We start from the raw sequence: 24,440 nt of genomic DNA, 5'->3' as shown, positions 1-24,440 counted from the left end.
CTAATGCAGCAGTAAAATTCAAGCATTAAAGTATTTCATAGCAGTATGTGTCATATTGGGCGTAATGTTTGATGGTAACTCTTTAACCTCTTGTGTATTTGTGGGTCCTAAGAAAACCAATCAAAGACACGTATCCTAGCAAGCCTAGCCCAATGCTTTTCTTTCTTTCTTTTTTTAAAATTAAAGTTAATCCATAAGGGTGTATGCTGTACATTAAACCTAATCAAATGCAAATTTGAGGCCTATTTTTATTCCCATTATAGACTCAATAGGGAACAGAAAAGTTGATGAGAACAGTAATTCTGACAAAGTGCATTCAGTGTTACATTACATTACATTTTTTCCCACATAAAAATCAGAAACAGTTGCAAGTGAACCCAATGTGACCCTGGAGCTGATATGCCCTACCTCCATATTAATCCGGTGGTTAGGCTACTGTAAAACACTCCATTTGGTCTGCTCCCTTTTTGCCTTCAGGGCTACATTAATGATAATTACTAAGCTCTCAGCAGCAGTTAATACCCCCCCCTTTAAAATCCTTGTCATCACAGAAAAAATAGAAAAAAAAATAACTAGAAATAAGCTTAGTAGTAGAAAAAGAAATATGAGTCCCAAAAACATTGTGAACAATGGAACAATCTTTAAAAAGCATGTTTCACGTTGAGATAGCTAAATCAAGTCGACGAAAAGCTTGAAAAAATAATTTCCATTCTTATCTCCACAAAACATGGCGTCTTGCCTCTCTCTCTCTCTCTCTCTCTCTCTCTCTCTCTCTCTGTCTAACACACACAACGCAATGAAGAGAAGGAGAGCGAAGGAGAGTGAAAGACAGAGAAAGAAAGAGAAAGAGGGGGTGATAACAGCTTCAATAAATCATCCGGGCCAGTCGCCGCTCCCAGGGGATACGGGATGGATTAAATTAAGCACTCTCTCCACCCTTGTGTCTATCCATCCGTCCATCTCCCTCTCTCTCTCTCTCTCTCTCTCTCTCTCTCTCTCTCTCTCTCTCCGTATAAATGCCAACAGCTGATCGCGAGACGGTACACTCGCGGGAACAGCTCGAAGCAGCAGCAGAAGAGAGAGAGAGAGAGAGAGAGAGAGAGAGAGAGGCGAGGGGAAGAGAGTGAAGAGAGAGGGATCCAGAGAGAGAAAGAGGGGATCTGTTGATTCATCGGAGTCCCTTTTTGTACATTTTTTTTTACTTGAAGGGATATAAAGGACTTTTTTTTTCGTAAAAGAGGCATTTTTTATATATATATACATAAAAGCATTCGAAGTTATTATTCCATTTTTTTTTTAAATCTCTGTTTTTCTTCGCATCCCTCCCTCGTCCTTCCCTTCTTCCTCCTCCATTTCTTGTTTAAAGAGGCCCGGGCTTTGCGAGGTGTCTTCCATCGCCTTTTATACTTATTTTTTAAATTTCATTATTGCTCGAGAGCCTTCAGTCTTCCGTTTGTCCGCGAGCGCAAAAAGCACGAGGCACCCCCCCCCTTCCTCCTCTTCCTCCTCCTCCTCCTTCTTTTCCTCCTCCTCCTCCTCCTCTTCCTCCTCTTCCTCCCTACGGTGGGAGCTGTCCGGTGCTGAAGTTGCATTTACTCCCATTCCTGCGAGAGGACTGGACCGGGCCGGGCAGAGACACTCAAGCAGAGCAAGAACTCTTTTTGACCGGATAATTCGGCAGCTCGGCTCCCCGCCACAACCTGAAGACAATCGCTCGGACGGACCGGATCGCCACGCTGGCCAGGCCGTCGGCGAGGGGCTTTGCATCCGCGAGAGTGTGCGCGCGCGTGTGTGTACCGCTGCGTCCGCGTGTGCGTTGTGTTTGTGGGAGCGTGCGTGCTCGCGTGCGTGCCGGTGTCTCTCACCATCATGCCAAGGTCTTTCCTGGTGAAAAAGGTGAAACTGGACGATTTCTCCACCGGGGCGGAGTTGGAACACGCCTACCGGCACAGGACAGACCTCAGCCTGCGGCTGCATGACAAAGGTAGGTCAGGCTGCCGACACAGCGCGGGACTTACAGGTGTCTCGGATACAGACCGATCCCAGTGAGGAGGAGGAGGAGGAGGAGAGGGACGCGGTCGGGAGAGGAGGGGGCATGTTTCTGTGCTGAGGCTGCTGGTCCATAATGCATGAGACAAAGAGGTGGATTTACCTGTTGGGTCTTGAAGGTTTTCTTCTTTCTGTGATTGTTTTAAACCTTCACCAGAGCCGAGCACGTCAGAGCTGCGGGTTAAACGAAGCTGAAATCCACGCACAGACCGACCAGCATGTCAGATATAAAGTTTATCTGAGCTGCAAGCGTGACATGATAGCCAGTGCGGGCAACCTGGCTGGTATGCAGCGCCATGCACAACGAACTGCATCATCAACTTTCTCAGCAATTCAAACTACAGCAGCTTTAAAAACTCCTGTCTGGTTTTATTAAGACCCTAAAGAAAGATCTCTCCTTCTGCAGGACTCTTTAATAGCAGAGGACAATTGAAACTTCTAAAAATAAAATTAAATTAAATAAAAAAAAAAAGATGGTTTTCTTATCAAATTTGTTCTTGGTTTTAGCTAGTTTTTTTTTAATCAGCTTATTTGACTCAAATTTCTTAATAAGTTGTTTTGTTGCTGTGTTTGTATTTTTTGTTTGTTTCATTAAAACAGGTCTCTTGTATATGGGATTGTGGATCTCAATGAGACAATCTGTATAAATAATAGTTAGACAATAATAATGATAATATTAAAAAAAACAAAACACCAGAGCGATCCACTTTAAGGGATGCAAGGCTGTGCAAATCTACCCTATAAGAGCACAGAGAAACCTCTACAGGCAGGTTGATCTTTGATTGCAGTCAACCATAAAATATGACAAATCTGGACGTCTTCTTGTGTCTCTTGGGAGCTCAGCTTTCCCTGGTGATAGGAGCACAAGTGCAGTTTGCATTGCCTTCAAAGAGGCACTTCCACAAAGTTTTTAAAGAGATTGCCTAATGGGAAAGGGCATTCATAGTACAGAGTCAGCACAGCAAAACCTAAAGCCATAACATTTCTTTTCAGTTCGAGTTTTAAATACTGTGCTTTTCCCTAGGAGGTTAGCTAAAGGCACACAGAGCAGTTATCAGCAAACACCTCAACAAACTGTACAGCAGCACTGTTTGTGTAAAACCTCAGGCAGAGAATCAGATGGAAATTTACCAGCTGTAAACAAATTAACAAAGGCAAATATGGACAGGTTGAGTGGCTATAAACGGAAATGTTAATTATGGGAACAGCAGAGTGTTAAATCTGCTGTGTGTGTACGCGCGGGCGTTCATGTATGGAGTCTCGAATGAGGGTGTCAGTCTGTGTGAGGCTGGTGGTGAGGAAGCAGAAGTGTTATGATGTCATGTACAGGTAGGCGGGGGAATGTGATGTTATACCAGGAGGGATCTAGAAGTACAACATAATACTAAATACTAAAGTAAATAAGACCATGCTGCAACTCACCCCGGCTAAAATTGTAGAACTAAATCATAATTTGTACTGGGGGAAACAAATTTCAGGGGAGGCCATTGCAAACTATGTCCCCCCTTCGTTTCACCACTGGCCCCACTGGGCCGTTAATTAGGAATCTGTTTAGAGAAATACCCACAAGATCTGGACTTTCAGAGACGCCATGACTCAGAATTTAACACATCGTTTTTGAGAACACATCATTTATTTTTTTAATGTTTCAGTTTAAACAAAATGCAATTTTTTTAATGCAGTTTTTATGCAGATACGTTAATGGAGAACTGATGGATGTGTCTCTCCTCTCCTGTCAGTGGTCATAATGTTATGGCTGGTGGGTGTGTGGCCACAGTGATGCGTTTTACTGCATTCATTTCATCTAGTGGGACATTTTCTAATGTCATCATTTTCATGTCATGTTTTTATAGCTAGCCACACTTTCAGTCTGGTTCTTTTTCAAACCCTTCAATAAAGTGGGTGTTGTAGTGGGACAGTCTGCAATCAATTATTAGGGAACGACCTCAGACAGCGCAGAGTTATCATATGGTCATTAACACTTACTTATGTCTCATTCCCTCAATCAGCTATTGAAAATATATCAAAGTTAGATTACACAGTAGCCTGTAAGAGATTTAAGCTCCACGAGACTGGGAGAGATCAGACGAGCAGATGCTGCAATGGACAGCAAAAACACTGAGAACTCGACAATTGAAGCGTTTTTCCTGCAAAATGTAAAACATTCTTCACTGGATTTGATCCTGTAGCATTTGTTCTTCTCTTAGAGTTGGGCTGCGTAAAGGTCACTTGTGAAATTAACTCAATCAAGAGCTTCTCGCATGCTTCACTGATCCTTCCTAATGCTCAGCTGGGACCTTCTTGCTCCCACGCAGAATAATAAGTAACGACAAAAAAAAAAAAAAAAAAAAAAAAGACAAGGAGAGCCAATGTGCTTTTACTTTCCCCTCTTCTGTGAAAGTAAAATGCACCATTTTCAGACATGCTTGAATGGAGATGTGTCAGAATCGCCTCTTTGGTGTCCTGGAGGTTGCAGAAAACAATCAGATTAAAAAAAGGGCATTTATTCATCTTTAAATCTGTTTGATTTCCACCTCAGACACACTGATACACTACAACAGGTGCAACATGAACAGCTTAACCAGCAATTTAGTAGTTTACATTTAACAATGCAACGATTTTCTCCAAAGCCACTGCTGTTATCAGACAAGATTGTATATTAAACTGACCTTACCGGAGGCTGATCCTCTGACACGCTCTACACCGTTTCCGTGCACCAGGTGTTACTGCTCTATTTTTGCAGTGTTGGCAGATTTTTTTTTTTTTTTTGCACGCTGGTTTTCTCGCTCTGGATGATTCACTCCTTACCTGCAACAACAGCCATTATATTAAACTGTCACATAAGGACAACATTTTAAAACAGAGAATTGATGTAGCCTTTTTTAATTTAACCGGTTAAGGCATAACAAATTAAATAAATGTCAGAAAATGCAGAATTTTAAATATTACTCTGCTTACTTAATGGTTTTAAGAAGTGTGACCTAGTTTTCAGATTTTTTTTTCATTCATGTGTAATTCCCTAGTCTTTTGCAGCCATGTAAGTATTGCACCCAAGGAGACGCAATTCTAGGAAAAGCATTTATTTAACAATTTTACAAAGAATGTCTGAAGCAGAAACATTTACTCGACATTTGCAGCCTGTTTTCCAGATAAGTCCTAACTCTCTTTTGCAGGTAAAGAGCAGAAATGTTGTTTATAAAATGAGACATTTGGCATTAAATATATTGAATCTTGTAAACATTTGGCTTAATCGTCACGTTTCGGTTTCTTGACAAATCTGGCTTTTGCTACAATCATGACAACGAAGCTGATTTTTTTGAACCAAATGAAAACTGCAAACCTGCCCACATACGTTAAGTGTGTGTGACACAGAATAAACTGCTTTATCTCCAGCTGGGAATCAATAACAGATTGTTGCATGGTCTATACCACCAATCCTGTGCTTCTAAAGCAAAAACGGCTTTTTAATGTCAAGGTTAACAAACCTAACCTGCCTGGTTTGACACTAGGGCGCTTTTTTTTAACGCAGTTTGTCTCAGCCACCTTTTGTCTCCAATCTCTTACTTCTGATTGAAGCAGCTCAAAGCAGTTTCTTCAAACATCCCCACTACACAGGGCCATTTTAGGAAAACTTTCGGTCTGAACATGATGCCTTTTAGACTCATTATTTATATTTATACACCATCCATGTTCTGCCTCGGCATCAGTGTGTATTCACATGGGACTGCCAACTGCTGTTATTATATGCAAACAGATATGTTTGCCACATGGGATTTGTTACTTCTGTCTTCCTCCCTGAGACTCAAACAAAAACTGAACAAAACATTTTTACAACCATGTAACCTACAGAACACCTAAACCAATCAATCAATTAATCAATCAATCCAGTTTATTTGTATAGCACTTTTCACCAGCAAGGCCGTTCAAAATGATTTGCAAAATAAAAACATAAAAAGTTATAAACACCAGACAGTCAACGATTGAACAAGCATTACATTTTGATGTCTATTTTCACCAAAATAAATAGACGTCACTAAGAGGAATAAGAAATTCTTATGGTTTAACCAAGATTACATTGACCAAATATGACTGCACCGATTGAGTTTTCATGAATTTGTCTTAGTTTAGATATTTCAAGGAACGACTTAAATAGTGGCACATAAAAGGTAAAAGTTCAAAAATCGGTAATATCAAAACTAATATTCAGTTTTACTGGATGTTTGTGGACATTTGGTGTTTAGAAATACCTGAAGGAAAGATTTGGATCGCCACTGCAGCAGACCCAATCATGAGAGTATGAAGTGGATCTCCAGGAGAGTTATATTGTTTACGTGGAATTGCCAATGACGTGCAGTGAGAGTAGATTTATATAAGAGTAACCTAAATCTGTCTAAAAATAAATTCACACATCTAGACATTTTACACATTTTCTCATCTTACAGTAATACCTTCTAATGGGATTGAGAGTGTTAATTAAAAAAGTAGTGGATAATTTAAAAAGGATGATTCATTTTTTACAAAAGAAGTGTGGTATAAATTGAAACAATCTTTTTTTTCTAATCCTCCTAATACAAGTGAATGTAAATAAACGCCCACATAAACTGTGTATTAAACAGAGTCCACTTATTGTCGGTGTAAGACACTTGATTCGTCAAGGCTGCAGAGGTTTGATGTCAAATCAGTTGAAATGTATTGAACTTCCACTCAGTTTACATCATATAAAAATGTTTTTATGAAATAATACTCAGGGTCACATGAATGTGCAAAGATTCAAATTAAAAATAAAATATATAGCAAAACAAAACAGCATTGACTAGCAATACAACTACGCTCAAAGATAGTGGGTCAGTATATAATGCATACAAATTTTGGATGATATTTCAAATATCTACAGTAATTTACAATTTATTGTATTCATCAAGATAGAAAACATTTTTTCAGTCTTCTGCATCTTAATATGGTAACCTACATAGGTTACCTACATTGAGTGTAGTCATTAAACACAATTGAAATGTTTGTATATTCCAAAATGATGCATGTTTCACCAGCTTTATCTGAATACAAGTGATTTTTGCATCCGCTTCCAATAAGAGCAGAACACAACCAGTTCTGACACTCAGGAAAAAAAGATTAGTTTTAAGAAAAAGTTCTTAATTTTTCTGTCAAGTCAAAAAAGCACAAAGCCAACAGGTCACTGCACTGACTGAAGCTGCACTGACTGCAAGCCAGTGGTCACTGTAGCATCAACCCCGTTCCGCCCTGGATCAGTCCACTGTGCTGATTCTTGTTTTCACACGCTAAATCAGCTTCTTTTTCCTCAGGTTCAGGGTCAGCCTGCGTGCATTCATCTTTTAGAGGGAGAGTGTTTTTAACTGCAGCTCTTGAGGGCCAAAGGGAGATGTATTGCTAAATTAGTTCAGGACTCACACTGCGGATCCTTTCAAACAGCCTCTCCTGGTCACAGGTGTACAACGAGGAGAGACAGATGCTCCGACTCATGAAAAGGAAATTCAAATATATGTAGTTTTTTTAAACAGATGTTTGACACATGCTGAAATTACTGCTGTTTCACTGATTGTACGTTGATTTCACACTTTACCACTTATGCAGAATTTGGTTGCTGCGGCAGTGTTACAGTACAGATACCGAAGAACTGCAGCTGTCAGTGCAGGCATGCTCTCACACCTGATGCTTTCAAACACTGTATTATGTTAATATTTGTAACTCTGTAATTATAATCATTTATCTACTACCACAATCTTGAATCTCCAAAACTTAATATTGCCTATATTGCCTTTTTCAATGCTTAAGTGCATCTTCTAGCCATTAATCACAGGTTAGTTTGTTTCTTCTGCCCTATATTTTTAAATAATCATTAACATTTTAAGCTTTTTATTGAGTGTCTGATTGCTTGTGGTTTGAGCATGATGAAGTGCTTGCTGTTTTACTGCCACATGTAACGACAGGAAGGAATATTTGATTTTCTGAAATAACAATGGTTAATCACCTTGAGTTTGTAAATCAACGACATTACTGTGCATGTAAAGACATACAAGCTTAAGAAACTTCAGGTTTTCATGACTTACTCTCTGTAGGACTTTAATGATTTTAATCACCGATGTGTTAGTCGCCACTTTGTCCCAGAGGAGCCATATGTGGGGTAATAAATTGGTATTATTTTTATCGTCTAAACTGCTGTTCTGTGTCACTTTGCTAAGGATTTTGTCAGCGTGCCTCTCTGTCCTCAACAGGCAGCCATGTTATATAACACCATACAAAAAAATTCAAACACCTTGGACTTGTTCTGTTGCTTTCTCTTATTTTACTGTTTTTCAGTTGGATTTAATGGTTTGTGGTTTACAAATACTTTTGTAAATTAAAGCTTAGCCAGTGTGGCTTGCATTAGCATATACCATTGATTACTCTGATCCCCCAAAAGAAAATTCAAAATCTCTCCTAATTAGAAAATAAATCTATTAGCTTGTGATTTCTATGGCATTAATTCATTTGTACTTTGAAGGTCTTGGGGGTTTTACTTTGAAGGTCTTGGGGGTTTTAAACAGCAAGACCTAAAATAGCTTTTCTCCAGAAACATCAGAAAAGCTACTTAGAGGCAAAGGGGAAATGACTGGAACAAAATCAAGGGAAATACTGGAAGAAAAGCTATGAGTCTGCTTGAGGCTTGAGACTGGGGTGGAGGTTCGCCTTACAGGAAAGCAATAGCTCAAAACATACAGCCAGAGTTACAATGTAATATTTTAGATTGACATGTTCGGTATATTTGTGATTTTCTGTTCACAGATGATCTACATCCATTCTGACTCAGTTTGAGTTATTTTGCAAATGGACAACTATTTCAGTCTGTATATCTGCAAAGCTGTTGGAGAGGTGACCCAAAAGATTAGCTATAAATGCAGCAAAAACACGTGTAAGAATACGCACGCTACAGTTTTCAGAGCTGTTTTTGTGAAAACCTTTATAAACCACCTCGCTATCCATCTCACAGCTGCTATTCTGTTAGAATAGCTGTGCAACATGGAGCCCTAATAAAATGCACTGAAGTCTGAAGTTGTAATATGACTGCGTGAAGGTTCAAGGGATATAAATAGCTTAGCAAAACAGCAAAGATGTGTTTTCTTTAGTGTCTAACAAACATATCAAAGTTCTTCAGGGACAGTAATATTAATGTGCATCATTCCTACTTTGGTGTGACACTATTTTCTTGTTCCCACCTTAGCTGCCTACATCAGTGACTACATCAGTCCTGTCGTGTATGATGGTGAGAGCGATGGCGGCATCAAGGTGCCCTCTCCTGACCCCCTCTATGACGGTATCCACAGCGACTACGGTGCCCCCGACTCAGAGTCTCCGGACAGCCCGGGCTCGGAAATCACAGACGGCTACATCAACGGCGACGCCGCAGTGAGCGAGGGATACACAGTCGATGCCTTCTTCATCACCGACGGCCGTTCGAGAAGGAAAGCCCTCGGTAGCCCCCGGAGCGTCCAGAGGCACACCTGCAACGAGTGTGGCAAAACCTACGCCACGTCTTCCAACCTGAGCCGGCACAAACAGACACACCGTTCGCTCGACAGCAAGCTGGCAAAGAAGTGCCCCACCTGTGGGAAGGTGTACGTGTCCATGCCCGCCATGGCCATGCACCTGCTCACTCATGACCTCAAGCACAAGTGTGACGTGTGCGGGAAGGCGTTCAGTCGGCCGTGGCTCCTGCAGGGCCACATGCGCTCTCACACCGGTGAGAAACCATTCGGGTGCGCCCACTGCGGGAAGGCCTTCGCGGACCGCTCGAACCTGCGCGCCCACATGCAGACGCATTCGGCCTTCAAGCACTTCAAATGCAAACGCTGCAACAAGACCTTCGCTCTCAAGAGTTATCTGAACAAGCACTACGAATCTGCCTGCTTCAAAGGCCCCTTCTCCCCTCTAGGCCCATTAGACGCATGACAACCTACAAAGAGATCAAATGAGGGACAAAACCGCAGACACAAATTACCATTATCCTTAAAGACGAAACTGCAGACAGTATATTTTTGGTCAGAATGCGACCTTGCTTTCCCTCCTTCTACCTCCCTCACCTGCCCATTGCCCCCCTTCTCTCCCTTGGAGCCTGTCCACAATGACAAATATGATGAAGATAGCACAATTTTTCTCCTTGAGATTTTCCCACTTAAGGATTTAACTGATCGACGCATGCACTTCCTTGAAATCACGTCACCTCCTTTTTTCTCTGTCTGTTCAGGACAGAGACACTGATATTACTGCAGCTTCCTCCTGGCATCTAGATATAATATGACTTCATATATTTTGGAACATTGATGATGATGATGACGAGAATAATGACAATAGCAAACATATAGCTACTAGTTTTCTCCATGCACTGAAATGCAGTGAAAGTGTTCTTTTTTTTCATTCTGATTCTGCTCTTTTGGGGGAATAGTAGTAATAAGAATAGTAATAATAATGAGAAGAATATTAATAATGCTCTGCTGCACCAAGTGACCATAATCTCTCCACCGTTGAGGTAAAAAATAACTATTTATGTATTTATGTATTTATTTATTTAAGTAATGTTTCTTTTTATTATTTGTTGTATATTTCTACTTGATTTGACGACAACAGATGCTGTTTATTTGCACTTTAAGTTCTGGATATGTCTTTTTACCACTACAGGCCAAAGCATATGTCACTTTTTTTGCATACGATTTTTTTCTATTATGTTGTTTACCTTCTTTTTTTATTTATTAACATTATTGCATGCAAAAAAAAAAAAAAGAAAAATAATGAAACCTATGCCAACCACATAAAAAAAAAAAAAGCTTATGAATTTTTGCCAAAATTCCTATAGATAGAACCCGAGGGCAATATTTTTCTCTTGGAGCCTCCATAGGACTCTTAAAAGCAATAATCACCTAATGCATGGAATTTTATGATGAAGTTATGAAGTATTACCTACTACTGTATAGCAGTTTGACGAATCAGGTATGTTTTACTTCACCTATAGTCATAAACTGAAAAATACTAACATTGCAGACATCAGGGATCATGCCAATGTAGTGTTAGAGTGACGAAAAGAAAAGTCCCGTCTTTTCTTTCTTGTTATGCACTGCCTGCCTCTTAGTGAGTAGAACTAATGTAGGATTTAGGCTTTGAGAGGCTGGGATCAGCTGTCTGCTGGGTGTGGGGCCTATTGTAGGATAACTGCTGTGTGCTTGTGACATACCTGGCAATTTTCTGCATCATCCATTCCACGGATGGACAGGTGCATTCCTAAAAGCTGGATATCACGGAAAAGTACATTTATTTCAGTAATTTGATTCAGAAAGGAAAACTCATATATGATATGGATTCGCTATATACTCAGTGATATATTTCAAGCATCCATTTCTGTTAATTTGCTGAGCTCATGAAAAGTCAAAATGTTGTTTCTCGGAAACCTACACAAATAAGACTGCTGACTCACAGAGAGTCTTGACATTATTCGGAAAAAAGTTTAAGTGATTAAAGGTATTGAGTTCACAAAGGGCTTAATCCAGGCATAGTGATGGGAAGTTAAGTGGAAGGAAAAAGTGTGGAAGAAAAGTAAAGCCCAAGCAACAGGGAGATGTGTAGCTTTTAAAGAATTTTAAATTTTAAATTCCCCTCATGAATGTCAGAGAGATTCACTGAGTGTGAGCTGTGGGTACAGTTTTTGTATCAAGAGATATTTCAATCTCCTGTTTCTGCAGGCAGTCACTCTCATCAATAGCTCAATCAGCTCAATATTCCTGTATTCAAATATTTTTTATTGTTGCTACGCAATAGTAACATTAACATTTTCTGGAAATAACAATTTTGAGTTTTCATCAGATGTAAATTGACCAAAAACAGCCAAATTATATGAGTGTATGGAATCAATCTGTTTCTCTTTTTAGCCCGAATTACTGAAATATTTTTTTTTTGAAATAGTCTAATTTATTGAGGCAGACTTATTAAATTTTGCTGTGATATTCAGCAGGAAGCCAAAATGAGTCACACTGAGTTTTGCCATAAGAGCTGCACAAACCCAAGCTGGGATTCAACACGTAACTCTCAGCATGCCTTATTGGAAAAACCAAGGCAAAGTTTGGTGCATTGCTGAAGCAAGACTAAGGTCAACTCTGACTCCAATGCATTATTCAGCCATCTCCCCCTGAGCGCTTCCACAACATTAACTGTGCATTCTTCAACAACAGACGCAGGCTGCACTTTGACTGGCCAGTCTGATTACAGTTCACAGTTTCATGCTGCAGCTGCACGGAACAGAGTCTGCATTGTTCTGCAGCAGGCCCCCCATTTACCTCCACTGGGCCACACCGTAGGCTCACTGTATGAGTGATATACCTGCAGACAGGTTAACTTGAATCAGCTCTGACCCCATAAATCATTTAGTTTCTAATGTAGGTGGTCAACAGCAGTGATGCTGAACCCAGATCTCTGCAGCTCAGAAACCCTTTTTTTCTTTTTTTATTCAGATTCATGGAGCTTCCCATGAGACAGACTGAGCACAGACATGCATTTTTAGATTGTTATGTGAATCTGTGACACTATACAGTTTCTACATATTGTAAGCTTGAGCAGAAACATTCAGAAATGCGTTAACGAGTGCATCCATATGCATGCAAGCACACAGTGCCTGATTAAAAGCCATTTGGAATAACAAATCTGTCTGGAACTACATTAGCTATGTGGATTGCTGAGCTTTGATAATTACACCACTTCCTGAGGACTGATGCTGTTTGGAGATGTTTTCGACGGAGGGTGTCTTAAAGATTACACAGACTCTTAACTTGTCATAAGAGTGAAAGAAGAAAAACCTTGCATAAATTTAGATGTGTCTGCAATGATGTTCTGAAGGCAAAAAGCCTAAATCTAGTCAGAAGTGTGAGAAGATAACATCTCACACTTCTGACTTCTTTATCTCCTACAGTAATGGCTGAAAAAAGTGTTGATGAGATCTTGATGAAAGAGAAAACATTGTTTTGTTATTTCTTGTAAAATAAGAATGGGAATCAGCCAGTTGGGGTCTTGATCTGGACTTCAGTCATCTAAAATTGATCAAAACATCGATCGTAGATCACCGACTTTTTGAAGCCCTTCGTGTTTTTTTTTCTCGATTTGTAATTTAGAACAGCTTTCATGTACAATACAGACAACCTTTTAAATTTTGTTCCAGCATCTCAGATGATTAAAATGTTTTTATAGCAAAATTTATACAAACAGAACAAAAACGCAGCCTTTATATTTCTTAGTTTAACTCAAAGGTCTAGAGACGTAACAATCAGGACTTTTAACAGCCATACTAACCTTTACTGCAGCAATCGAGTTCACCTGATGATCCTCTGACTCTGTTTCCCATTTTAATGTCTCAAAGTGTTGGTTGACAGACTTTGCACTCTATTCTGTCTTCTGAGTGTTTTGGCTGAAAGTTTCATGAGGCTTTTCAGTGGTTTTAAGCAGAAGGAAAACTTTATGTCGTCTGCCAGCTTGAGTCTGTCTCCTGGTGAGCTCCTGATCTGACCTCTTTAAGTACTTCCATTGTAGTCATCTCCACCTTTAAAGAAAGTAGCACAATGAAACTAACTAGAAATCAGGTAGAGAAGAATTATATACAAAATAAAACTTGTACTAGCTTGACCTCTCTTTTTCTTCTTTTGTATTTCCAAGTTAAAGAATGATGATAGCCTAAATAATCATTTATTGCAGGAGGGTTTGTAAAGAATCCTTTGGATTGAGACGTTTTTACTGCTGTATAGCGATATCTGACTTACCTTAACGCAGGAGGGTTGGATCTCTGTTCCAGAGTGAAAATTTCCTGTGAGTTTTTTTTGTTTGTTTTTTTGAGCCAGTATTCAGACAATGTAAGCACAATGATCACAAAGCATTTTGTGGCACTTCATAATAAAGAATAATCTTAATCAACCAAGGATATTTTGTTGTAGCTCTGTGTTTTTGTCTGTAGATTCAAGTTCTCTTTGAGTCATTGTAAATGCTCGGCACGGTGCCGTACTCTTGGGGGAATATTATAGGTTGTCTCTGCTGTCTAAGTAGCTTTTAAGGCAATTCATACCGATGTGCAAAGTTTTCTTTTCTAGTCAGAGGAGTGCTTAGTTCATTTACACAGAAGAAAAACACTTGACTCTGAGCTAAACAGCTCTTAGTTTGCATTAGCTTTGTCAATATTGTATGTTTAAAGAGGCGCTGAGCTGACATTAATTCACAGCAAGCTTGTTAGCATTTTTTAAGCTGCCTCTACTGTTAAATACTGCAGTTTGATAATGCCTTAAAAGGTGTTTAAACAGTAGTTTGGAAAAGGGCATGGTTAGAGCTCCTGTTTCGAGAGCTTTTCCATTAAGTGCAGAGAAACTTTCCTGATCGCTGCTCAGAAAGCATATGAAATTGCATTTTCCCTCCGACTGCAATTAGAAACACTTGTTCATTTGCTTCCCGCAGCAAAGTCATAGTGTGGTGTAAATATCTCATGGCATGTTCTTAATGTGAAGATAAAAAGGAAGAGTTTAAAAAAATGTTTCATGTTAAACACACTCATTTTTTTTTTTTACTACATTTTACTTCTTAAGCATTTGTGTTTCATCTCGCCGTGTATTTTTGACAAATCCTTATACAGGTGTAAGGTCACATAATAGGTGGAATTTTATTTGGGAGCTCACTTCTGGTTGCTCTCTGTGTCCATGACTTTTATGAGGTCCATATTTAGTTATTTTTACCTTCTGTGATTGCCACAATTGTTTTGGAAGTTTTAACCAGTAAACCCTTAAAGAAGTAGTTCAAACTGTTTAAAAGGACGTCCTCTTTAAAACTACGAGCAGTTAATATTTTATTGACAGTCAGTAACTCCCTTGGGGTTAGCGTGTATGAATTTATTTAATTTTCCTGGAGCTAAGAGTTAATAAAAGCAGGGCCAAGAGCATGAAGGTAGACATGAAGGAAGATACGTACTGAAGTCTTAAACCACTGTCACGGTCTTTATGGTCACCATATTTCTCAAGCTATGCTGCAACATTTCAAATCCTCAAGTTGCCCCCGAGGTCAGGAGAATCCCAGTAGCAGCGACAAATACTCCCTCTACGTCTTTAGGTCTAAACGTGAAGAAATTTGTTGCATTTTATGAAACATGACACCTTCTCAGTGTCATGTTTCATATGAAGTGTGTAAGATTTAGGAATGTATGAACTGCTTTTGTGGTGGTTTTATTCTTTCCCATAAAATGTCCCTTACCATCTAAGGCTAAGAGTTCAATACACTGTCCAGAAGTGGTCAAATAACATTTATCTGAATGAATCAGAGGGAAAGGCAGAGAGGAGGCTTCATCCTCCATGTTGTGGCCGACGGACATCCGCTAGAGAAAATGCCAACATTGCATAAACAGCAGTTCGTCTTTTGTTTTCTGGTAAGAACAGGTGGTGCAAGGATGTTATTGAGAAATATGAAAACAGGAGCTAAATCCAGAGCTCCTCTTGTTCCTGTTCCCATACAGTCCAAGCTAGGGTTTGCTCTGCAGCACAGCTGTCACTGACAGGACGCTAGATAAGCAGAACAAAAATTGTTTCGGTAACAATTTAAAAATTCTGGGAAGTAGGGGCAGTAAAACAATGCCACTTCATATTTAGCAGAAGATGGAGGTCTCATTCTATTCATGATCTATAGAAACTTTATAGTCTTGGAAAAATATCTGAGTAAATGTTGGGAGTGGTAAATTGACCTGGAGTTCAGTAGATTTTGCATTAATAGTTGTGATATTTAGCTGACAATCTAAAATGAATAGAGTTGAGAAGACTTTCACTAAAGCTAGAAATTTAGTCATGAAAACAATTAAAATTCAACTTGAAATTAAACAATTTTACATGCGTGTGAATGGAAATACGATGGTACATATTGCGTATAGCAAATGCTGAATTTATAATCGTTCCTCTTCTCTAAATGCTGTTTTCTCATTTTCTGCAGCATGCAACTCATCCTTTAGTAAAGCTGCAGTTCAGCCTTCTTCCCATAAGCATTCACACGCCAAATCTATTTTTGCTTTCCCAACATCTGTGGCATCCACTGCAATAAACTATGTACAGTATCAACACTAAGCTACCTTTGCGGTTTTAACAAAGAAAGAATGCAGCCCCTGGCAGCTTTATGAAGTACAGTGTATTTGCCAACCCTCGACAGAATATTGGTTTCACAGTAGCTGCATGAAGTCAGAGCAACAACTGCCTACACCCATGAATCACCTTCTTCTCTCTCACTCCTATCTTCAAGCATCTCCTCTCCTCATATTTTTCCTCTCATCTTTTCACCTCTTCTTTCTCTTCTCTCACATAATTTTTTTTCCCCTTCTCGTCCAAACACCTCTTCTTTTTCCTCTCCAGCAGTCAAACCAGGCCATTGGGCCTTTGAGGACCTGAAAGTCATTTAACTCCTGGTAGATAATAAGTCTTAGAATATAGCTCTTCTCAGATAATAAGCTTTATCACTTGATTGCTCTGCACGCTCCCTACTGTCTTTAGATTCATGTCCAGGGACCTACTTGAGTGGATCGCGGTCTTTCTTTCCTGGCAAGTCAAATGAACAGTGTGTGTGCATGCGTCATTCTGCGTGCGCGTGCGGATGTGTCGTTGGAGGGAACAAGCAAGTGCTGAGGATGCAAAATGAAATTAAAATACCAAAGGTCAGGTGTGTTTGGAGCAGATGTCCGATTAGCGTGGAAAGTTCATCTGTTGGGGCTAAAAGTTTGTGACATTAACCTCTTTACTTAATCTCAGTTTGAATTTAACCAAATTTGAATACCTCCAAATAGAAATTTCCCTCCTTCCTTCAATGTTCCCTTATTTGCTTTACTGTTGCTGCTTTGCTTCACGTGTTTCATTCCCTCAGTCCTATCTTTCTTTTTTAAAGCGATGAACTCACAGGTTTCTTTTGCTCATAGTGCTAATAAAGACTGTTGTCCTTTTATAAAACTATGAAAGAGCAAAATTAAACCTCTGCATATTTGGCTGCAGTAAGTGAGGCATAAACAGATTCAGAGCAAAAGATAATAAAACACTTTAATCTTATTAAGTTAAAGGGAGGAAAGTCTGAATCTTTATGTAGTCAAACAATCAAGATCAGCCTCTCCATGAGATCGACTTTCCTGCAGAACGGAGCAGAATCAAGTTGGGTGTCATAGTGCAACGCTTTATCAAGAGGAGGCTGTTTGTTCTTATGCTGCTGGTTATACTTCTCTTTGAAGACTGACTTGTCAGAAATTTCCCTTCCTCATCTCTTCTCCCCTCATCTTTTCCTCTGTCTCCTTCTGTACATTTTTACATTTGATGAACTATCAATGCTATGACTATTATTGATAGTCATAGCCACATAATGGTCAGCAATTCATGCACACATGCACACGTCAGGATTGACAAAAATAAACAATCATATTTTGGACCATGGGAGGAAGCCGGGGTACCCAAACAGAACCCACACATCCACAGGGAGAACATGCAAACTCTGTGCAGAAAAGCCCCAGGCTGGGATTGGAAGGCATTGAAAGCATTCCTGTAAGATATTACTTAATCAACAGATTAAAATAAAATAAAACAAATACATAAATAAATGAAACACCCAAATGTATGCAGCCCTCTCCACATCTTATGGCTGCTCTCTAGAAAAAGGCATAAAAACAGAGAAATTGATTTTATTTGTATCTGACTCCTTAAAAAAATATTGATGCAATTCTCAAAACATGAAGTCTGCTCTTTTACCCTCCTTATCAGTCTTAAGTTGCATAGAGAGGAAATAAACTTGGCTCTTTGTGCAAACTTGTGTCTCATTTTAAGTTGCGTTAAACTTTTTGAATTATTTTAGATATGGACAAGTGTAAGCGAATATTTCTTGCTATTTCGTCATTTGTGAATATCAACTCACATCAGTCTTATCTCGCCGGCATTAAACTTTTCCTCATTATTTGAAGTCAGTTATTACAAATTCAGTGTTCAAATGACTCAAACCGCAAACTGCTTTATTAAGCGCTACCAACCTGTACTGTAGTGCTCACTGACCAGTTTGGATTTTTCTCAATGCTTCAGTGTAATGATATGCTTCAAAAATAACAGACAAGTTTATTTGAAGGCTTTTTACTTACCTATAGCAAGGGTACCAGTAAATGCAGAGGGGACTGTAATTCTTAACAGAAATTGTACTGAATGTAATTGAATGCATAAATAACACAGGAGCACAGTTCCAGTTTAAAAGAATCTGATATGCAACAATGTTTGAGAAACAGGAAGTCGACTGTTTTACTTTCCAGCATTTCTATACGCTGCCACAGTGCCGCTAATGAAAGCAGCACTGAGTTCGATGAGAATGTAGCTCAACAAACACTGCGACTTCATCGATTCGCTGTTTGTTCCTTCACGTAATAAAAGTTTCGATTTCAAAGAGATATTGCAAATCCACAATAAAAAATGTCAAAGAGGATTAGCAACAGCTGAATGATCTATTCCTAAGAATGAGAGGCATTAAAAAACAGTGTGAAAAATCATCATCTCTCACCATAGAAATAGAAGCTGTAGATACAGTGACATAAACACCAATATTATGTTTGCTGTCAGGATGAAAAGCAGCATGTTGTACAAACGTGCAAAAAAGCTTAAAGAGCTACAAGCATGTCTATAAGCTGAAGAAACGGCACATGAATGTGTCCTGATCATAATTTGGTGAAAAGTGACTTATTTCACCTCAAACAGATGATTCAGTATTTGAGACGTAAATCTGGCACAGGCCCAGAAAATATCACAATATTGATGCAAAACATAAATGTCCACAATATTGGTCAAAAGACTTAATTTTTCACTCAGAATAAAACGTGTGTTTAGTTAGCGCAACACAGGAGATAAAAGAGCAGAACAAATAAAATAGGTGCTCCAAGTATAAGCATAAGTTGTAAGTTCTAACTTACTCAATGTCTTTTTCATTTACATTCAAAACATCTTTAAACAAAAGGTACTAAATGCACCACTGCCTGCATAAAAGACTTTTTCTATTTTCTTTGTTACATAAGAAGATCCATCTCAACTGTAATGTAGCTGATACAACACCCACTGTTACATGTTGCAAGTTTTTTTTCTCTTTAATATGATCGTTGAAGAAGCATAGGAACAAACCTATAAAAAAGCCACTGTCCCGGCGCTGTACAAATAAATGAATATTCCCAGGAGGGTTGAATAAATACTCATAGAGAGCAATCCTTTACGCAGGAGTGTGCAGTGTTGGAGGTTGTAGTCTCTGTAAACAGTGTGGGCATGCACCAAAACGATAGTGAGTCTAAGGCTGCCACACAATCAGCATACAAGCATGAATTTCACCAGTTGTTGCTGTAGCTGATGAGCTGCTGCTGAGGCATAAATGAAGCAGCTAATGCTGATGCAACTGAGCAGTCTGAACTCAACACTCCATCAGTAACGAAGTGCTAACGACAACTCTATAATGTCTAAACCACACATGAATGCACACACACACACACGCACACACGCACGCACACCCCCCCCCCCCCCCCCCCCCCACACACACACACACACACAATCACTGAAAATAGTAGAAATTATTCAGCACATCTTTTAAAAATTTATAGGCATCTTTATTTGACTTGGATTCTGGATGAGAGCATGGGCCTGCCTCGGAGCGCTGTAGTTAAGCAAATACTCCCTCGGAGAGCACAAGAGAGGCAGAGGAATGGGCGAAGTGAAACAAGAAAGGAGAAAAGATGGCGAGAAGGAAATGAGACAGGGAAACAGAGAGACGGAAAGCTGAGACGAGGAGGGAGAAGCACGGAAAGGATGGAGGGATAGAGGTAGCTCAGGGAGCAGAGGAGGGAGACATGACCCAGATTGGGAGCCTAACAGCAGCAGCAGCTGAGTGAGCCGGTGAATCTTTAATAGCGGAAACCACTCACACGCTAACACACACACACGCACACACACGCAAACAATTCACAAATCCATCCAACCACCCCCGCCCCACACACACACACACACGTACACCCCCCACACACACACGCACACGCACATGCACGCAGACACTGTTGACTGTGACTCTTGTTGCTGGAGTTAAACTCAAGCCTGTTGAATCACTTTATGTATGAAGAACAAACATGGAGACCAGTCACACAGTGGTTGAACTGGTGGTACTGGTGAGTCAGACAAGAAAATGAGCTCTACTACATAGGTGTGTATTGTGAAAATCGTTCATCCAGTAACTGTTCCATTAACAACATGAGTGTGGAAAAAATGATCAATATATAATAAAACAAAATGTTTCAATTCAGATCATAAAGATGCTGAGTGCTTTGATGGAAATGCCACAACATCAAAGATCTCCCTCAAAGCGTTGCCACTGTAATGATAAAATTATTTAATTTGTATGTATAAAATATTTTTATATTGGTTTTGGTACTTTGAAGGTTCAGCTTGAGTGAAGTTATGCTGAAAGGTTTGATTTTTATGACAATCAGTCTTTTGATTCGAGTGTTGTCCAATCAATTCTCTTCCCTTGTGTGTTTTTGTGTTCAACCAATTACTTTTTCTTAGTTAATCATTCCTCTGGTGCTTTCTCACTCCTGATTTGTCATTCAGTAATAATCCTCACAGTTTTTTAAAATCCAGGCCACTTTAGCTGGTGTCAGGTTCATCTGTTATGCTCGTGTTGGCAGCTTTTCAATGCTCGGCTCATGTTTATCTGTGCTTTGCACTTTTGATTTTCTCACTGCCATATTTCCACATTTTGCAATTCTTTTCAGCTTCCATTCAAGTAATTGCCAAGGTTTCTTTTTTTTTTTTCTTCTATTGGGTACAAAAGGTTCAGTCTGGTTTGCTGCTGCAGAGTTTCTGCAGTCAAAGAAGAGCAAATGAGCATCCAATGGACCAGAAAGGCCAGCAGCTACTCTAAACTTGGCTCAGCCACAGGTTACTGATTGCTGTTGAGCTGAGATTTGTTTTTTATTTTAAAAAGTGTCTCTGTGCTTCAAACTTTTCTTAGTAAAGCCGTGTAGAAGTGTTAAAAGATGCAATGCAGAATTTACTAAAAGCACATAATTCATAAAGTTTGCGCTATTTTTCTCTCTCTTTTTGCTTAATTTAGTAGTTGATACAAGTATGCAAAAAAGGAAGTCAGTGATGCACCACTATTTTTAAATCTGTTTTTTCTCCCTGTGACATTAAAAGCCACCCATTCCATAAAGTGTGGCACAGCTTACCCAACGAAGGCGCCTAAGGTCCTCACTTGGTTAGGTTGTTAAGGAAGTGTGCAGCCACTGAAGGTCAAATGAGTGGATCAGGGACCACTCATTTTCATGTTCTCAGTAGCCAATCTCGAAACTCCAAACACTGAAGTTAAATCAGAGTCTCTGAGTCCCTCACTTCCTTCGCACTGTTTCTTTGTCTCTGTGCGTTTGCCTTGTTTCAGAAGTCACCTCTCTTGTTTATGATTTCTGCTCAAGTGAGTCACCCATCTGTATCTGTGAATGTTGTTGTTGTTGTGTGTGTGTGTGTGTGTGTGTGTGTGTGTGTGAATCAGGCTGCTATTTCAGCACTTTCTAGCACTATCGATTCAAACCAGCCTGTAGGGGAAAAACCTGGCCCCTTACAGCCAGCCACACAGAGACACAAAAACACTAGACCTTACACACACTCATACTGTTATGTATTACAGAGACACAAATGGAAACATAGGCTCACACTCACATTCATCCACACACTCCTATTATACAAATAACATGTACATATCAGGTTTATGACCTCACTGTACCGTGAAGGAGACATGACCACACAAACTTCCAGTGTAGCAACCTGTACTCATATAACCAGGATCAATTAATGATGCTTCTTCATAAACAAGGGGCGCCTACGGGAGTGCGCAATAGGCTGAAGTCTTGATTTTGACTAAATATGTTTTCAATTTAATGGAAAATGAAGTGAAGAATCAATTAAAATGTAAATCAAACCAACATACATGTTTCTCAAGATGCTTGACAGGTATGATATTCCAGGCATTTTTGGCGTAGCTTGCCTCATTACATAATCACAGACTGACTTTATGATGCGCATAAGGGCTACGCCATCTGGACTCAATGCTCTCCTTGCTGCTGGCGATAATGATTTGAAGATTTGTTTGAGGATTAAAGCACATTAAATTTATGACCAGTTACACTCCTCCTTGATGATCCTGCAAATTGGAGGTGCACCGACTGGAGATTCAAATTGCCTGATTTTCAGCATGATCGGCCTTGACCAGTGATCACCAGGTCAAAAACTTTAAAATAATGTATTCTTTATGTTTCCTGCCTTAAAAAGCCCAAAGGAAACACATCATTGTCTTCAGTCCATTTAGACTGAAGACAATAGCAAGATCTAAAGCAGAAAACAGGGAAGCTAAATGGAGTACAGCAAAGTTGCTTCGATTTGCACTTTTGACCTTGGAGGTCTGGAAATCCTAGTCAAGGTTAAATCATAGTTTGTGTAAATGAAATACACAGGAATATTGCTTTTTATAATGCTTACACAGCTAACTACTAAGATTCTTCTGAAGAACTTCATTATAATTTAGTAAACAGTCTGACTCAATGACCAAAAGATATAAGATGAGACTAGACAGGGTGGTAGCTTTAGGAAAACTAATTAATTTAAATTAAGGAAAAGAATTAGAGGTGAAAAAAAAATGCATGTGAAGATGAAGCTGTGGATAAAAATAAACATTTCCAGAAGTAGTGACTGCTCACATGATATCGCCCTTGATACTAATATAAAAATGTGTCAACTCACAGTGGAAAGGTTCATTGCTGTTATCCCATTATGTGTTAAGAAATTGGTTTTGACTACAGTCGGTATTGGCTGATCAAAGTTATGAGAAATCTATAAACGGAAATCAGCCTCAAAATTCTGATTGGTTCATTACTGCCAGTTCACACGCAGAAAATGTTGTGGAAAGCATTTGAGTGCTGTATGTATGTGACCTTCAGTTTCACTTCTATAGGCTCTTCAGTGAGCGGAAAGACTTACAGCAGAGGACTGATGACTAATGCTGCTCTAAAGCCTCCGATGTGCGTGTGTCTGCGTGTGTGTCTGTGTGTGTATGTCTGCGTGTGTGTCGGGGTGTGTGTGTGTGCGTCAGAGAGAGTCTAAGTGAGAGACAAACAGAGAGTGAAATTGAATATGTTAACATGTGTCAGTTTTCAAGGTTAAACTATTTTTATGTGTCTGTTTACATATACACACACGTGATGGCTTGTAGCAGCATGTGTAGTTATTTGCATCTGTTAATAGGAAAGGCATGAAATGTGTGTGTTTGGTGTGTCGTATACCACGTGGTATCTGTTCAAGAAAATCAGTGTTTGTGTAACGAACCTGAAAAATGAGTGAGATGTGAGTGTAGATTTACTCACAGCCAAGGTCATCAACATGGACGAACGCATGCAGGGATTCGGGGGACCCCTCGCCTGGTTACCTGCTCAAAGCAGGACACACTGTTGTATTCATGCCTATATGTTTACTCGCACAATGACAAACTCAGCTTCCAGGGTTTGAATAAAGGATACGCAGTAAGTGAGGGTCAAACTGACGGAGCCACATCACGTCTCCTGCAGTGTCGTACTCCTCCGCTTGCTGACCTCAGCTGAAAATAGAACCAGGAAGTAGCTATTTCAGGATCTCATTTCCAGTCACACCGGGAGGAAACCATAATTAGCACAACATCGCTGCTTCTTTGACTGCCCCCTGTGGATCCTCCATTATGTACCAAGCTTTGAACGTTTGCACTACTGTACATGTCTGGATTCCCTCTTTGGAGGCAACACTTTGACATGGTGACAGTAACTAGAACAAAAATCATAAAGGAATTAAAATCAAACACACATTCTTAATGTATAATGGATTTGTTGCATATTCTTTAATAAACAAAATATGTTTTTTTTTTTTCAATTTTCTGTCCAGATGAGTCTTGGAGTTTTTTTCTTTAGCCAATAGTTCATCCTCTGAAATGTCTCCAAAAAAAAAAAAAAAGTATTTTATTTGCATAATCATTCATTGTTACTGTCTCACAGTTATTGTTTTGGGATTAGAGTTGCAATATTGTGAGACTCAGCATCTTCTGACTCATAATCAGAGTCTGATTTTATGACGTACTGAAGGACCAAATCATCTGGACTCCATGTCTCCAGCTGCCCGAGATAATTTGGAGGTTTGTTGAGGTTGAAAATGGAGGTTTGCACATTTACTGTCAGTATGAATGTAGCTGCCACCTTGTTTACATTACAATTATCACTTGGTGGATAAAATAGTGAGAAAGAAAGACTGTTAAAGTTTATTGTTAGAACATGT

The 24,440-nt window shown here is 39.5% G+C and overlaps 1 protein-coding gene across 1 annotated transcript; it reads left to right on the top strand.

Moving 5' to 3' along the window:
* The first annotated feature begins 1,063 nt into the window (after positions 1-1,063).
* LOC129371459 (transcriptional repressor scratch 1-like) lies at positions 1,064-14,014 on the top strand. Its single transcript, XM_055048053.1, has 2 exons — positions 1,064-1,984; positions 9,287-14,014. Exons 1-2 carry the CDS (start codon positions 1,870-1,872, stop codon positions 10,012-10,014), a joined length of 843 nt encoding a protein of 280 aa, XP_054904028.1. The 5' UTR covers positions 1,064-1,869; the 3' UTR covers positions 10,015-14,014.
* The last annotated feature ends 10,426 nt before the right edge of the window (positions 14,015-24,440 follow it).

The sequence above is a fragment of the Poeciliopsis prolifica genome, unplaced genomic scaffold (assembly GCF_027474105.1).
Source record: "Poeciliopsis prolifica strain line A6 unplaced genomic scaffold, Auburn_PproV2 SCAFFOLD026, whole genome shotgun sequence".
Taxonomy (NCBI): domain Eukaryota; kingdom Metazoa; phylum Chordata; class Actinopteri; order Cyprinodontiformes; family Poeciliidae; genus Poeciliopsis; species Poeciliopsis prolifica.
Note: the sequence above shows the minus strand (reverse complement) of the source record. Positions and strands in the feature narration are given on the sequence as shown.

Bases quoted from the DNA above. Each gene is read 5' to 3' on its own strand.
- LOC129371459 (XM_055048053.1), top strand. From the start codon at position 1,870: ATGCCAAGGTCTTTCCTGGTGAAAAAGGTGAAACTGGACGATTTCTCC. The intron at 1,985-9,286 runs GTAGGTCAGGCT...TTCCCACCTTAG, and splicing joins CCTGCGGCTGCATGACAAAG to CTGCCTACATCAGTGACTAC.